The sequence below is a fragment of the Taeniopygia guttata genome, chromosome 24, assembly GCF_048771995.1.
Source record: "Taeniopygia guttata chromosome 24, bTaeGut7.mat, whole genome shotgun sequence".
Taxonomy (NCBI): domain Eukaryota; kingdom Metazoa; phylum Chordata; class Aves; order Passeriformes; family Estrildidae; genus Taeniopygia; species Taeniopygia guttata.
The window spans coordinates 6,624,859-6,640,018 of NC_133049.1; the positions used below are offsets into that span (position 1 = coordinate 6,624,859).

General features: G+C 59.6%; 1 protein-coding gene and 1 long non-coding RNA gene across 4 annotated transcripts in view; one reads left to right on the forward strand and one right to left on the reverse strand.

Moving 5' to 3' along the window:
* The first annotated feature begins 3,299 nt into the window (after positions 1-3,299).
* Positions 3,300-15,160, forward strand: part of DSCAML1 (DS cell adhesion molecule like 1) — a 95,074-nt gene continuing 83,213 nt past the window's right edge. The window contains exons 1-3 of one of the 3 annotated variants that reach the window (XM_030290892.4): positions 3,300-3,569; positions 12,170-12,487; positions 14,819-14,965. In XM_030290892.4, coding sequence (XP_030146752.1) covers positions 3,527-3,569; positions 12,170-12,487; positions 14,819-14,965 — 508 coding nt within the window. In that variant the 5' untranslated portion in view covers positions 3,300-3,526. The remainder of the gene's footprint in view (positions 3,570-12,169; positions 12,488-14,818; positions 14,966-15,160) is intronic. The other 2 variants (XM_072918264.1, XM_030290889.4) reach the window with 2 other exon arrangements.
* Positions 5,423-6,441, reverse strand: LOC140680515 (uncharacterized). The gene is made up of 2 exons (XR_012051879.1): positions 6,192-6,441; positions 5,423-6,049 (listed from the first exon to the last, which is right to left on the reverse strand). It is a non-coding gene; the product is annotated as an uncharacterized lncRNA (long non-coding RNA).

Sequence of the window (15,160 nt, forward strand, 5' to 3'; positions counted from 1 at the left end):
GGCTGGGACGTGAGGGGTGCCCTGGCTGGAGGGATGTGGGGTGCCCAGCACGGGGCACAGCCTGCGGCGGGGGCTGGCCCCGGGAGCTGAGGGGGTGCTGTGCCCACCCTCCCCTTGTAGCTGCATGGAGAGTGGGTTTTTCGAGTATTAGTGGAAGAATTTCCTTCAGGGTGCTGTGCCCACCCTCCCCTTGGCTGTTTTCCTCTGTGCCTGCGTGGAGAGTGGGTTTTTCGAGTATTAGTGGGAGAATTGCCTTCAGGGGGAAATACCTCCCTGGCTAACGGGGTGTGTGAGCACTGGACAGACACTGTGGTAAATCCCCAGAGCTCTGGGGTAGCCTGGAGCTGAGTGTAATTCTGCCCAGAGGCAAAACAAATGCCAGGGAAGGGGCAGATTGAAGGGGAGGCTGTTTTCAAAGGGCTGCAGGATGCCCCATGCCCTCAGGAGAGGCAGCAGGGCCCCCCTGTGCAATTCCTGCCGTGGTGAAATGCAGAGGGTCCCTCCTCCCGAGCTGCTGGGGCTCAGAGCTGCGTGTGGGCATGCACTGCTATCATTTCTCCTGTGTCTTGTGTGGAGTTTGGGCCAAGGAATGCATTCCTCAGCATGAGCTTCACCTCTGAACCGTGCAGCTGGGCTGGCTGCTGGCTCTGGCAGGCAGGGCAGTGACTATAGGGGGTTTGAGAGGGGCTTCTCCTCGCGAGCCACCGCTGGCCCGGCTCCCTGCGCTGCCAAAGCACAGGTCAGCGCTGCCCAAATAATTACCCTGGAGATTTCCTGCCTTTCCCCATCACACGAAGCACACGGTGCAGTTCTGCTTGCTGCAGGACAGCAGCTTTCCAGCTGAACACGCACGCAGAGGCATCACACAAACGCTTCCTGTGCGCACCCAAACGCGGGGCCCTGGGCAGGCTGCTGTCCCCAGACAGGGCTGGCTGCTGGGGACAGCTGAGCCCCAGGTGTGGGCTGGCAGCAGCTCCTGCTCCGGGAGCTCTGGCCGCCTGCCCGGCGCTGCCAGCCCCGCACGTGCGCCCGGGCTCGGCGAGCTGGCAGAGGGCCTGGGCTGAGCGATCCGCAGAGGAGCAAACACAGCCCGAGTGAAGGGCACAGGCGGCTCAGAAACTCGCCAGGAATCCTCGAGTGTGACCTGGCTGAGCTCTCACCCTGCCAACCTCAAGTTTTCACTGTCCTGGAGGAAGGAGCCCTTGGTGGGAGAGGTCAGAGTGCTGGGCTGATCCTCGGAGCTGGGGATGGTGAGGAAACTCAGGAGAGCAGCCAAGGCAGCTAAAAATGAACAACAGCCCCATGGCCACTTCCAGCCCTCGAGGATTCACTGCAAGCCTTCCCATCTAGAAGTGCCTTGAAGAGCTCACCCAGGGGGGACCCGTGGGTGGGAGGTTCCCATTTCAGAGCGGGGACACGGCCAAAGGACACGGAGAAGCTGCCAGGACACAGGGTCCTCCATGCCCACCCCGTGTCCCCCGTCCCCTCCCTGCTCCAGGCCACCCACACCAGTGACTCTGTGTGGGTCTCTCTGCTCACGTGCCTCACACAGAGATCTGTGGGACCCCGTGGGTGCTGTGCCAGCCCACGCACCCATTCCATCCACTCCGAGGGTAGGAGGGTACCACTCGCACCTGAGGCCGAGCGTTGTGTGCTGGTTTGCAAAGCGCTGCGGCAGGTTCCAGGCTGGCAGCTCGCTGTGAGCAGGCCGGGCCGGGCTGTGCTGCCATCCTGCAGCAGCTGCCAGGGAGGGAAGGGGGCAGATGCCTGGCATGTGGCTGGGGCTCCCCTGAGCCCGGGCTTTGCCGGTTGCCAGGGTATGGGCCTGCATACCAATTTCCCAGCGAAGTATCGGCGAACATCTGCATGGGCGATGTGGGTGGCGACTGAAACGCACCTCGGCTGCTGGAGGGGTGTGTGGGCACCGCGTGGGCATCAGCTGCTGCCTCGCCGCCTCTCGGGATGCTGGCCAGGGGTGCGAGCGTGGGGCTGGCACGTGCCAGCGTGGGAGGGCTGTGACACCCACGAGCCGCTGAGGTGGCCTGGGAACCGGGAACGGGCTGGGGAGGGGGTGGTGACGGCGCTACCGAGCTCAGCAGCGCTGGGGAAGAGGAAGCACATCCTTGGAGAGGAGGAGGAGGAGGAGGAGGAGGGAAGGCTGTGGTGTGTCAGACCCGCACAGCACGGGCACGGTGTTTGCTCCTGTTTCTGCTGCTGGCACTGAGGGCTGGGCAGGGGTTCGGTGGCAGTGGCCTCGCTGTGCTCGTCACTAAGATGACAGAGTCGCTGGTGTGGGTGGCCTGGAGCAGGGAGGGGACGGGGGACACGGGGTGGGCATGGAGGACCCTGCGTCCTGGCAGCTTCTCCGTGTCCTTTGGCCGTGTCCCCGCTCTGAAATGGGAACCTCCCACCCACGGGTCCCCCCTGGGTGAGCTCTTCAGGGCACTTCTAGGTGGGAAGGCTTGCAGTGAATCCTCGAGGGCTGGAAATGGCCATGGGGCTGTTGTCTTCCCAATTTCCGTGACGATAGTTGCGCTTTCAATTAAATCTAAACAGCGCTTTTTAAAAAATCGGAATGTAATGTTTTTCCTGCTGGTTGTTTTGTTTGAAATCTGAATGCTTTAATCTTTCTTTCTGTTTATTTTCCAACAAATTGGGCTTGTAAAGGCTGTTTTGGAAAGCAAAGAAAACCTGCTATAATCACTTCAAGAAAAGACAATCTGAATGCTCTAACGGTCCAGACAAATTGGCTTTGGTGTGACTAAGTCTTGGGGAGTACGAGCTTCGGCTTGAGCTAAGCCTTGGATAAATACACCCCAAAGTAAAGCATTAGCTGGTATCTGTTTGTTATTTGCTGGCTGGAGGGATGAATGTGTAATGAATCCGCTGGCCCTGTCTTGCTTGTGTCCCCTCTCACGGGAGCAGCCCGGGCTGCCGGAGCTCTGATCTCCCGTCCTCACAAGTGTCTAAAGCCGCGCCGGACGAGGCTCAGAGCAAACTGCAAGGTGTCCCTGCGCCCTGCAGGGTCCCTTCCCACCCAAACCACCGCATTGTTTCTGCACCCCGGATGCTGGAGCAGCGTGCGGGAGGCCCGGGGAGCGGGAGGAGCGGCGGGGTGAGTCCCGGGTGGCTCAGCCGCAGCCCTGCGGCCGGGACGGGGCTCACCTGGGGCAGAGCTCCGCGGGGATGGGGGAGCGCGGGGCTGATGGCCGGGGTGAGCTCAGCCCGGTGGCGGCCAGGGGCTCTGCCAGGGGCTCTGCCAGGGGCTCTGCCAGCCCTTGCGCACGCCGAGGAGGAGGAGGAAGGGGCTCGGCCGGCGGGGGTGCGGCCGCCCCCAGCCCTGCGCGGCGCGGGGGGGGCGGGCGCGGGCGGGAGCCCGGCCCACGGGCGGGAGCGGAGCGGGGCGGAGCGGGAGCGGCGCTGGGCACCTCAGCCGGGCTGGCAGCGGCGGCAGGAGCGCGGCACGCCGGGGCACCGCACCTCCGCAATTGCGCCGCAGCCCGGGGCCAGAGCTGCTCTGTATGGCATGTGGCTGGTAACTTTTCTCCTGCTGTACTCTTTGCCGAAAGGTACGTGGGCACCGCGGCGGGGCTCCCCGGCAGCGGGACCGGGCGGGCGGCACGGGCTGCCCCCTCCCCGGGGCTCTCGGTGCTCCGTTTCTCCGTCCCGCATCTCTCGCTGCGCCCTCCCCGGTGTCCCGGGGCTCTCGGTGCGCCTTCCTGGGCGCTCGGTGCGCGCTCCCCGGGGTCCCGAGGGTCTCGCTGATGCTTGTTGCCAGCTCGATACGCCCTCCCCGGGGTCTCCGGGCGGTCGGTGCAACCTCCCTGGGGTCCCGGGGCTCTTGCTGCGCCTCTCTGAGCTCTCGGTGCGCCCTCGCCGGAGTTCCGCGGCTCTCTCGCTGCGCCCTCCCCGAGCGCCCGGGGTTGGCGGAGCGCTCGCCCCGGACGGCGCGGCGGAGCGCGGGGCTCGGTGCGGGGCTCGGTGTGCGGGGCTCGGTGTGCGGGCTCGGTGTGCGGTGTGCGGGGCTTGGTGTGCGGTGTTCGGTGTACGGGGCTCTATGTGCGGGGCTCGGTTTGCGGTGTGCGGAGTTCGGTTTGCGGTGTGCGGGGCTCGGTTTGCGGTATGCGGGGCTCGGTGTGCGGGGCTCGGTGTGCGGAGCTCGGAGCGCGGAGCGGGGCCGCCCGGTGCCGGCGCATCCCGGAGCGGCTCCGCGGCGGTGCCAGCCGCGGCCGGGACCCGGCACCGACGGGCGCAGCATCCTCCGGCGGGGCCGGGACCGAGCGCTCCGCGTCTCCAGAGCGCTTCTCAGTCTGATCCCGTCAGCCGGCGAAACGCAGCGATGCCTTAAAATTCGCATCCTTCCCCCTAGGAACGCTGTGTGAAGTGTAACCCAACGGCTTGACATCAATCAGATTATAGATAAATCATATATGTGTGCGGGGGATGGGGAGAATCATGGAACAAGCGTGTCAAGGAGACACACGCTGGAAGATTACAGATTAATTTAAAGTTGGGCATTAAGTGGATGCTGCCCACATCCAGTGAGGTGATACTCTAACCGAGTCTCTGCTCTGGATGCAATTAAAGAGAGGCAGGAGCTGCGTGGAGCACGGGCACTTAAATCCCACTGCGTTTGTTACAACAATCGATCCCTGTTACATAAATGAATTGTCCATTTCCGGATCTGCGGGAATTTTTAATTATGTTTCTGTAATAAATTACCTCTTTGCCCACAACCCGACCTGCGGATGCGGGTGATGGAAGCGCCCACCTCTTGGAAAATTGTCTGCTCGGAGGATGTAAAATGACATTTGCCCTAATTATCGTCTTTGACATTTGAAAACAGCAAGGGGGAAATTTTAGGAAATGAGGAAAGTGAAAGAAAGGGGACGGAGCTGCTTCCTTGCATGAGACCTCTCTTGCTGTCCATTACATTACCCCATTAGCTGAATGTTAATCCAATGAAAAATATTTACTGAGGTTTAATAGGGCACCCTCTCCAGTTGTGCGGCGATGATCAATTATTCCATCAATTATTAATTATGGAATAGCTGCTTTATTCGAGCTGGGGTGAAGCTGCTTTTGGGAGCTTTACCCAAAATCGCTATTGTGCTTCAGATCTGCTGAGCTGAATGTGCCAGCGTCTGCTTTGCTTACATTTGCATTTTTTACTGTGCTAAAAGGAAAAAAACAAACCTGGAAACAAATAACCGTCGAGGATGCCATGATTCCTTTCAACCCCCAATAGTCAAAATAATAAAGAGATGCACTGGTTTATTGCTTTTTGCATCTTTTCAGCCCCAGCTTCTTGGAAAAGGGATGTCTTCCCACAGAGCTATCTCTTCGGAGAGGAGCAAATTAAAAGCCTCCATTAGCACAACTCCTCGTGGCCTCGTTTTACATTTTATTTCTTTTTTTTAAAAAAAAAAAAAAGGTATCTTCAGCATTGAACAGTCCTGGAGATGCAAAGTGTTAACGTGAAGCGGTTCCAGAGAGAGGACAGCAATACCATGGAAGTTTCATTAGAATAATAGGATAAAAAAAAATGAATTGCTCAATGCATGATAAACCTTTCAGATACTTAATATTTCTGGGCATCGAAGCACATCCTTTTAACGTGCTCCTGCTGTAGAACAAGAGCTCAAGTAGAAACCGAAAGCAGATAAGCATTTGATCCAAGGGACCCCTGAAGTTTAGAAATCCCTTGATGGGCTGTAGCTGCTTATTTCTGCCCCTGTTTATAAAATAAACAGAAATGGGTGGCTGGCAAGCGGAGAGTTGAGCAGCAAGCTGGTCTGGCCGTGCGAGGGAGAGCAGCCAGGCAGAGGGGAGCTGAGTGGTGTGATGAGGAACGGACTGGCCACAACTGAGAGGCTGGGAGCCAGGGAAGCGTCTCCCTGCGTGATGTTGCTGGATGGCTCTGCCGCCTGATTTATATTGGCATTATATTTACATGATGTTCCCGCGCTGGGCGCAGCGAACGGTGCAGCTCGCGCTTTCTAATCTCTCCCATCTCGGCCCCCCAGTGTGGCACAGCGCTCGTTTGTCTCTGAAATGAAACATGGAAACCTCATTAAATGCACGGAGGAGAAGCCTGCAGTGCTCAGCTCCTCGCCGTGCCCGGCGCTTGTTTATCCTGCCAAAATTTCCCAGCACCAGGAGCCACCGTGGCGGCTCGCCCAGAGCTTTACCTGCGCCTGGCGTGGGCTTTGGGCTGCTCCTGCTTTGGGGTGGGGAGTGGACAAAGGCTCCCCGATGTTCCTGGCTGTTTGTCCTCTGCAGGAAGAGGCTGTGCCGTGTGCGAGGGGCGAGTGCCAGGGCTGTGCTGTGGAGCAGCCCTTCCTGGAGCTGGGAGCTTGGGGCATGGCTTGGGCAGCCGTGGCTCAGCGCCTCGGTGTTGGGGTGCCAGGAGCTGTGCCCGTGTGCTGGGGGGATGGATGGGCAGCTGGCGAGCCGAGGGCAAGAATCGAGCTGGAAGTCTTTGTGGCAGGAATTGTGACATGGCAGCAGGCGAGGCTGAGCCGTGCTGAGGGTGGCATGGAGGCGCCTCGCAGCCCAGCAGGCAGCACGTTCAGAGGTGCCACGTCCATGGTGGGCACCAAGGAGGAAGGCGCTGGCTCGTCGCGATGCTGCTGCTCGGGGAGGATGTGCAGGGGCAGCTCTGGGTGCAGAGTGTTCCTTGCCTCTGGAATCTCGGTTCTAGCCAGCTCTTGGTCTTTACATAATCACGGCTTGGGAGTCGCCCTTTCCCTGCCCGTGGAGCCCGCAGAAATATCCCCCAGCACACGCAGGCTGCCGCCATCACCCGCCAGCAGAGCCGTACCAAACGCTCAGGAATTCCATTTCCAGGCTCCTGCCTGCTCCAGCTGCTCCTGGGAAGGGCTGCGGCAGCTCCTGGCCCTGAGCGGGGAGCCAGCTCGGCTTGGAGGGGATGGGGAGGAGGCGAGGGAGAGGATGAGATGGGCAGGAGGTGAGGAGCTGGCAGGGCTTGCCCAGATGTGTTCTCCTGTTGGCTGCGTGCTGGGAATCCTGGTCTCCATGCCCTGGGAGCGTGGCCTTGCCATTGTGGAGGGAACCCAAGGCCAGGCGTGTGTGGCCTCTGGTGTGTCCCCTTGCCCAGCCCTCCTGTGACCGCCCTGGGGACACGGTGCTGTCGCTCTGGCTGGGTAATGTCACCAGATGTCCCCTTGGGACCTCAGGCGTTGTGTTCACATGGCCAAGGCGTGGAGGTGGGCTCCTGAAGGGGAGGGAGAGGCCCTCCCTCACCTGTGGTCCCTGGGCTCGTTCCTCAGCCCCAGAGCTGAGGGTGCCCAGCCTGGGGGGCTCAGGAGGTGGGGCAGGGCTGGGGGATGGCCAGCTCTGGCTCAGCCCCTGTGGGGATGGTGTGGTGGGGCTGGTGCCTCTCGGGAGCAGCCACGGGAGGTTCTGGTGGCAGGAATCCAGCCGGGAGAGGCTTTTTTCCCAGGCAAGGGTTACAGGCTCAGCCTGGGTGCTGTCGTAATCGCTGGAGGTGGTTCAGGCCCTAATTTCCATGCAGATGCATTAAGGAGCAGGCGCTTGGAGCACGTTTGAGCCATGCCCTTACCCACAGAGGACCAGAGGCAGGCTCTCCTTCACTCCCGCTTTGCTCTGGCAGGTCGGGAAGGACCATGGCACCAGGGTGTGACTGGTGTGGCAGCAATAATTGCCGTGCCAGGGCAGGGAGGATGCTGTGGCAGGTACCTGCTGCTGTGCTGGGCACCAGCTGAACGCCCCAGGCCCTGCTTGGCATTTCCTGACACGATTTCCACCCCACTGAGACGGGTCCCTGAGGGGCACAGCGCGGGGGAGTCACGGCTTTAACCCTCTGGGCTGTGAGGAGGTGACATCCCAGGGGGATGTGCGGCTCTCCTGGGCACCTCTGGGCTCCCCTTGAAAAGGACCAGCCTCGTCAGCTTCCCTCCTCATCCTTCCAGGGTGCTTGGAAGTGCCATTTCTCGCTCCATCAGCTCCAAGGTCACTCCCTTGCTTGGCACGAAGGCTGTTAAGGTGTCCAGGGGATGAGGGTTTGCAGGAAGCTCCTTCCGGGCAAGGCCAGAGGATCCTCCAGCCTTCCTCATGTGCAGGCAGGGTGTGATGGAATTGCTGCCCTCTCTGCAGCACGGAGGAACCATCAGGACTCGGCACCTACCTGTGATTGCCAGCCCGGTGCGTGCCAGGCTTTGGCTCCTCTCTCCTTGAGCAGGGCAGGTGTCAAACACCCTTAATGAGGATAATAAATGAGCTTCGAGCTGGCCATTAGCCTGCTGCTCTCCTCAGCATCCCCGCAGCCCGGCTCAGCCGGGGGAACCCTGCTGGCCCCTCCAGCCCCTTTGGAGCCCCACGGGTGGGGTTGTTCCGGGGGGGAGCCCCAGCAGGTCCTCGCCAGCCTTGGAGGAGGGCAGGGTGGGCACCCGTGCGGCCAGGATGGGGAAGGGGCTCTCAGAAAAGCTGCTGCTCCAGTCCAGTGAGCTCCAGCCCAGCCCAGCCCAGGGGATGGCGTGACCCCCTCTAAAACACCAATTCTTCAGCATTTCCCCGGCTCTGTCAGGTTTCCACCCAGCTCTGAGGGGTTTGCAAGCTCTGGGTGGGCTCGGGGCTGGCTGTGTGCTGCCAGCACAGGTGATGTATGTGCACGGAGAGCAGGAAAAGCCTCTTACCTCGGGAGGAAGAGCCCTGGCTGGCACCGAGCCGGTCCTTGTCTGAGGCTGCTCCTAAATCTGCTCCTCAGGAAAGGACAGGCTCTTCCCCGGGGGGTTCTGTGCTGCTGGGGAGGTGATGGCACCGCTGAGCTGCTCGGGCAGGACACACCTGCAGCTCTCCCGGAGATGGTGGCAGATCCTGGGGACACCTTGTGGCCCCTCTCTGGGGCAAGCAGGTGCTTGCAGAACAGCCCAGTGCTTCGCTGTGTCACTGAGGTGCTGGAGCTCGGCGAGTCCAGCCATCAAAACTAGTAAATATTCTGAAGGGATGATAGCAAAATGACTTGCTTCTCCCAGCTCGAATGGAGATATTAATATTTCAATAGCTCTAGGTTGTAATTTACCACAATTTAGGAAGATTGAGCTCTGATAGCTTGAAACACCTGCCTTTCAGAGCCAGCCGAGTGTCCAGCCCTGTGCTGGGCTCGGTGCAGCTCCCAGCTGGAGCCAGGCTGGGCTCCAGGATGCGTTCCCAGCAGAAGATGTTCCATCTCTGCTCTCCCAGCCTCCTCTCTTCAGGTTCATGTGAATTAATGCCCTCGATATGTAGGTTAGGGTCAGCACATCTGACCAGATGTGAGCAGTGATTTCTGGTTTAAAAATATTGCTGTGCTATTTCTAAATTTTTAATCTCTCCCAGTGATTTGGAGACAGTTTTATGAAACATGGAATTAGGATGGTGCTCAATGCTAAATGGTAAAGGAGATTATGAGGATTTAACTCTATACGTCTGTCACATAACTATTGCCAATCCCATAACCTCCATTTTCCATTAAAAATCCCTTTCCCCCTTTGACCCGAAAAAGCTCTGTGGGTAATCTGAATTTCTCTGTTTACGAGGTATTTTTCCACTCCTCGCCCCAGCCCCTCACCCTTCCAGCTCAGAGCCCTCCCGGTGCTGCTGAGGATGAAGATGTTTCCCTGGCAGGCCCTGGGTGCTGCAGGAGCTTTAATGTGGGATCTGAGAGAGATGCTGGATGGAGCAGGGGCACAGCCGGATGTCCTTGGGCCAAAACCAGGCTGAAGGTGGCTTTTGCTGTGCCCTGGCTCCAGCCATCTTCTGCTCAGCTCAGGCTCAGCCACAAATAGCTCTGTGCTGCTCGTGCAGGCTTTGTTTCGCTTGCTCTGCCTGCAAACGTGCGTTTTTTTCCCCTTTCATGTATTTGGGAGAAGCACCGCGCTGCTGGGATGAAGGGAAATGCTGATTCATGACGACAAACCAGCCTGGAGATGTCACAAAATGACATCTGCAGGGCCGAGCGGTGGCCCCGTGGCTCTGCAAAGGCTCGGCTGGAGCTTTGCTCCTCTGTCCGTCCGTCTGTCTTCGGTGCTCGTCAGCCAGAGAGGGAACAATAAATGGCTTTGTCTCCTTCCACCTGCGTGTGGACACAGGGAACTGGTGTGTGGGGAGACAAGGAGATGGTTTTGTGACCTCTAAACCGGTTGTCTCGTGTGGTGGCACAGCTGGACCTCACTATCAGCTCATCCCTCTGTGGCACAGAGGGCTCCGAGTGGGCACGGGAGGAACCCTGGTCATTTCTGGGGGTGATTCTGTGCAGCACACACAGAGTAAGATGTGAAAGGGGCGTGAGGTTGTACATCCAGCTGGGAGAAGGACGGAGAGGACTGTGCCCCGAGAAGGGCTGAGGAGTCTCGGGGTGTCCCCTGCTGAGCTGGTTGAGGATGGTGTGGGTTGGGCTGGTGGCACAGCTCCAGGGCAGGACGGGCACCTGGCTGGAGGAGCTTGGCACGGAGATGGAGCGCCCGTGGCCGCTCAAGCCGCCCTTCCTCGGGCGAGCGGCCGCCTCCGGAGCCCCGGCGTGCGGGTGAGGCTTTCCTTCTCCCCTCTGCCGCCGTCCCCTCCTCCCCAAGTCGAGGAATCGAGGTCAGGGAGGGTCCCCCGTGGCTCGTTCGGAACGGGCGGCGCGGTGCTGATCCGCTTATTGGCTCTGCGGCACCGCGGGCGTGCGCTCGCCGCGCTATTAATACACCCGCCGAGGGCCCTTCCCAGATCCCTGTCCTTCCGCCCACTTGGAAAGAGTGCAGCTAAAAAAAGAAAGCGGATCTGAGTGACTGGGGGCCTCCTCTTCCTTATTTATAGCCAACTCCTGGCTTGGCTGGGGAAGGGGGAGCTCGTGGTCCTGGAGCGCGGCAGGAGGGCCGGCGGGAGTTGGGTGCAGAGCTCCATTCCCACCTCCCGGGAAGGGAAGGGCTGTTCTCCAGTGTGAGAGCTGCTCCTGGGCACGCAGGTGGCCACAAGCTCTGCCTGGACCGTGCCCCCAAACCCACCTCAGCGCTCGTTTGGATGGGGCAGCGGTGCCCAGGAGAAGCTCGGGCTGAGGGCAGGGTGGATCTGAGCGTCCCTGCCTGTGGCTCTGGGAGAGGGGAGCAGCTCTGATCCCCGTTTTCCATCCCCTCTCCTGGTTTGCAGGCAGTAGTGGGGCGGCAGGGGGGGTCTCTGCCCTGCCTGGCAGTGGTGGGCACTGGGTGTGTTGGATGGGGCTGCTCCAGGCCGGGGGATCACAGCAATGGTTGGCAGGAGGAGCAGCGTTGGTGGCTGTGCCTGGCGTGGTGTCCTCGGGGCTGTGGGTGCTCAGAGCCAGCTGGGCACCCCTGGGGAAGCCTCAGGGGCTGCCCAGGGTGTTCATCCTCGCCTGCACAGCCCCTGGCTGTCCTGCCGAGTGCCTGTGATCCCTGATCCGTGCTGGCAGCAGGAGCGCTGGCCTGTGAAGGTGGCCTGTGGGCTTCCAGCCATGCACGGATGCTCTGCACTCCCCTGCTCCGCACGCAGGGCACAGGGGCTGTGCCAGGGGGTCTCTGTGTTGGGGGATCTCTGTGCCAGGGGATCTCTGTCAGGGGGGTTCTCTGTGCCAGGGGTCTCTGTGTCAGGAGGTCTCTGTGTCGGGGGATCTCTATGCCAGGGGATCTCTATGCCAGGGGATCTCTGTGCCAGGGGATCTCTGTCAGGGGGTCTCTATGCCAAGGGGTCTCTATGATGAGGGGTTCTCTGTGTCAGAGGGGTTCTCTGTGCCGGGGGTTCTCTGTCCCATGGGGTTCTCTGTGTCAGGGGAGTTCTCTGTGCCAGGGGTCTCTGTGCCAGGGGTCTCTGTGCCAGGGGTCTCTGTCAGGGGGTCTCTATGCCAAGGGATCTCTATGATGAGGGGGTCTCTGTCACGGGGGTTCCTGTGCCGGGGGTTGTCTGTCCCATGGGGTTCTCTGTGTCAGGGGGGTTCTCTCTGTCAGGGGGTTCTCTGTGCCATGGGGTTCTCTGTGCCAGGGGGTCTCTGTGTCGGGGAGTCTCTGTGCCAGGGGGTCTCTATGCCAAGGGATCTCTATGATGAGGGGTTCTCTGTGCCAGGGGAGCTCTCTGTGCCAGGGGGTCTCTGTGCCACCAGGACTGCTGATCCCCGCAGTGACCCCCGCCGTTGTGGCCTCTGCTTTGTCCCCAGCACGCGCTGAAGATGTTGGAACCAGCCTCTACTTTGTGAACGACTCCCTGCAGCAGGTCACCTTCTCCAGCACAGTGGGGGTGGTGATCCCCTGCCCGGCAGCAGGGTCACCCAGCGCCGTCCTTCGGTGGTACCTGGCCACGGGTGACGACATCTACGATGTGCCCCACATCCGGCATGTCCATGCCAATGGGACTTTGCAGCTCTACCCCTTCTCGCCATCAGCCTTCAATAGCTTTATCCACGACAACGACTACTTCTGCACCGCAGAGAACTCGGCTGGCAAAATCAGGAGCCCCAATATCCGTGTTAAAGCAGGTAGGAGCTGCCTGTGGGCACCGGGCTGTGCACGAGGGGCTGGTTCCTCCCTGCTCTGCCCCGTGGGCTGCCAGCTGGCAGAGGGCAGAACCAGGGCTGCTGCTTGGGGTCTGGGAGAAGGGCAGAGCCTTGGGTGGGATGTGCAGCTTGGAGGTCTCCAGAGAGGGGCTGGGGAACGTGGTGTGGCTGCAGCCTGGTGGCAGGAGAGTTCCTCTCCCTTTCAACTGGGGTTGTCTCACCCAACCACTTACCGAGGCTTTTCCCAGCTGCGGGAAGGGCTGGGCCACATCTGTCCGTGCTGGGGCCCCCCTCACTGTCCCACAGCACTTAGCACCCACCCTCAGCTTGCCAAGGCTTATTAAGAACAAAAAAATATTAAATAAATAAAAAAAAAGGAATATGGCAAAGAGCTGATTCCAAAAGCCATTATAGTAAATTATTGACCAGGCTGAGGAGGGCTAATAGCCCAGGAATGGCTTCATTATGTAACCTATTAAAAGTGGGGCTAGCAGAGGGAACGTGACAGAAGTGACTACAGGGTTTTTTATTTTAATGCCTTGTACTGTGGAGTAAATTGGTATTAACCCCCTTCTGCAGAGTGAATTATTTACCAGCACTCTCGGGTTACCTATAAACCACAGCGTGCTGGAGGAGCAGATGGGGTGTAGTAAACGTGGAGCTGCTGCTCTCCTCGTGTGGGCACAGCGGGGTTGGCCCTGCGGATCCCTCGTGCCCAGAGCTGCCCTGGGATCAGAGAGGGAATCCTGGCTCCCACCCCTCTCCATCCAGGGCTGGATGCACCCCTGCTGTGGGCTGGGAGCTCAGCCTCCCCCTCTGTGAGCAGATGTGGATGTCCAGTGGGGCCACCAGGCTGTCCCCAGCTCCTGGAGCTGCTCTGCCTTTCTGGCAGTGGAAATGGTGCTGGAACATTCCCCAGCTGCTGCTCCCTCCTGGCCATCCCACACCCCAGTCACTCTCCAGTGCTTCCTCATGGCAGTGCAGCAACAGAGCCAATTACAGCTGGAGAGGGCAAGCAATTAAATAAAATGCAGTGCAAACTGAAATTATGGGGGGAAAAAAATCCCTGGAAATCTTGGGAAAGCTGCTGGCGAGCACACGGAGCAAATTTCTCCAGCCAGGGGAGAGGCTGAAGTGTGCTGGCTGTGGCTGTGTGTTGCCTCCTGGGGTTGTTCCTGCTGGCAGGAAAAGCCTGGAGCCCTGGCTGGGGCTGGCACAGGTCAGGGATGCAGTGGGGCAGTGCCCAGGGTCTGCCCAGCTGGGGTGCTCGTGGTGGCAGGGAGCACTCAGGATGCTCCTGGTGGTCCCTGCTGGCCTTTAAAGCCTGTGAATAAACCTCAGCTCCAGGTGATTAAGGAAGCTTTTGCTGGTTAATCTGCTTTGGCTCTGCAGCCCCTTTCCGTGGCAGCTTCTCCCCGTGCCCTCGTGGCACATTTCTGAGCAGGGAGCCCCAAAAGCCCAGAAAAGAGGGTGGGAATGCTGGCACCCCCTCGCTGCTGGCCTGCCGCGTGAGGGGTGGGATGCTGTGCCCACAGGGACTCCCCACCCAGGGAAAACACCTTCCCTCAGGGGCTGCTGAGGGCTCTGCTGCCCTGCTCCTGCTCTGGCCAGCTGTTCCATGACAAACTGAATGTTTATTTGTCATGATGGCAGGCGTCTGTGTCCTACAGGGCACAATTCTTGTCACAGTAAAAAGGGAGCTGCCCTCAACTGCATTTTGGACTTAAATTTCAGGGGTTTGTTGTGTCTGTGTTGCTGGGGCCATCTCTTTGTCCCACTGGAGAGGCTGAGGTGGGTCCATCTCGCCCAGCAGGTGCTCCTGGAGCACTGCTGCTGGTCCAGGGAGCAGCACGGAGCTGTCAAAGGGATGTGCATCTCTCTGAGAAACAGGGTACGAGCTGGGAACATGGAAAATTGTCATCTGCTTGCCTTAAATATTCCTGCAGTGGCTTGGGGGGGTCCCAGGCTCTGTGCCACGGGCTGTCTCTCTCAGGATGCATTTTCAGCATCCAGAGGTGAAACACACATTACAACTACAAAATGCCACCGGTCCCACACTGGGTCTGGCACACTCAGGTGACGTGGGGACCGTGGCAGGTCCCAGCAGCAGGACCTGGGCCAGGTGTCCCTCTGTCCCCAGCCCAGCCCCACGTTCCCCAGCAGAGAATCCCCCCTTCCCCGGGAAGGTGTTTGGGATGGAAGCGGCGCGTGGCTGGGTGGGTTGGTTTGTTTGGGAAACGTGGGATTCCAGCAAAAGGAAATGTGTTTTCCTCCAGCACTGTCATGCTACCAACCATCTGCTTTCCTCCGCAGTTTTCAGGGAACCGTACACCGTTCGGGTGGAGGACCAAAGGTCGATGCGTGGAAACGTGGCTGTTTTCAAGTGCCTCATCCCCTCCTCAGTGCAGGAATATGTTAGCGTTGTATCCTGGGAGAAAGACACCGTTTCTATCATCCCAGGTAAGAGAGGAGCATCTGTTCTCTTGGAAATCTGACCTGCTTGGCCATGTGTGACATTTGCTGTCGTGGAGGCTCGGGTTTTTGGCTTGCTGTCTGCAGCTGTGCTGCCCAGCTGAGGCTTTCTTTGGTGATTTTGCAGCCCCAGGCTGGGACGTGCTGCTGGTGTGAGCGGAGCTGAGGTGTCCAGGCTCTCCT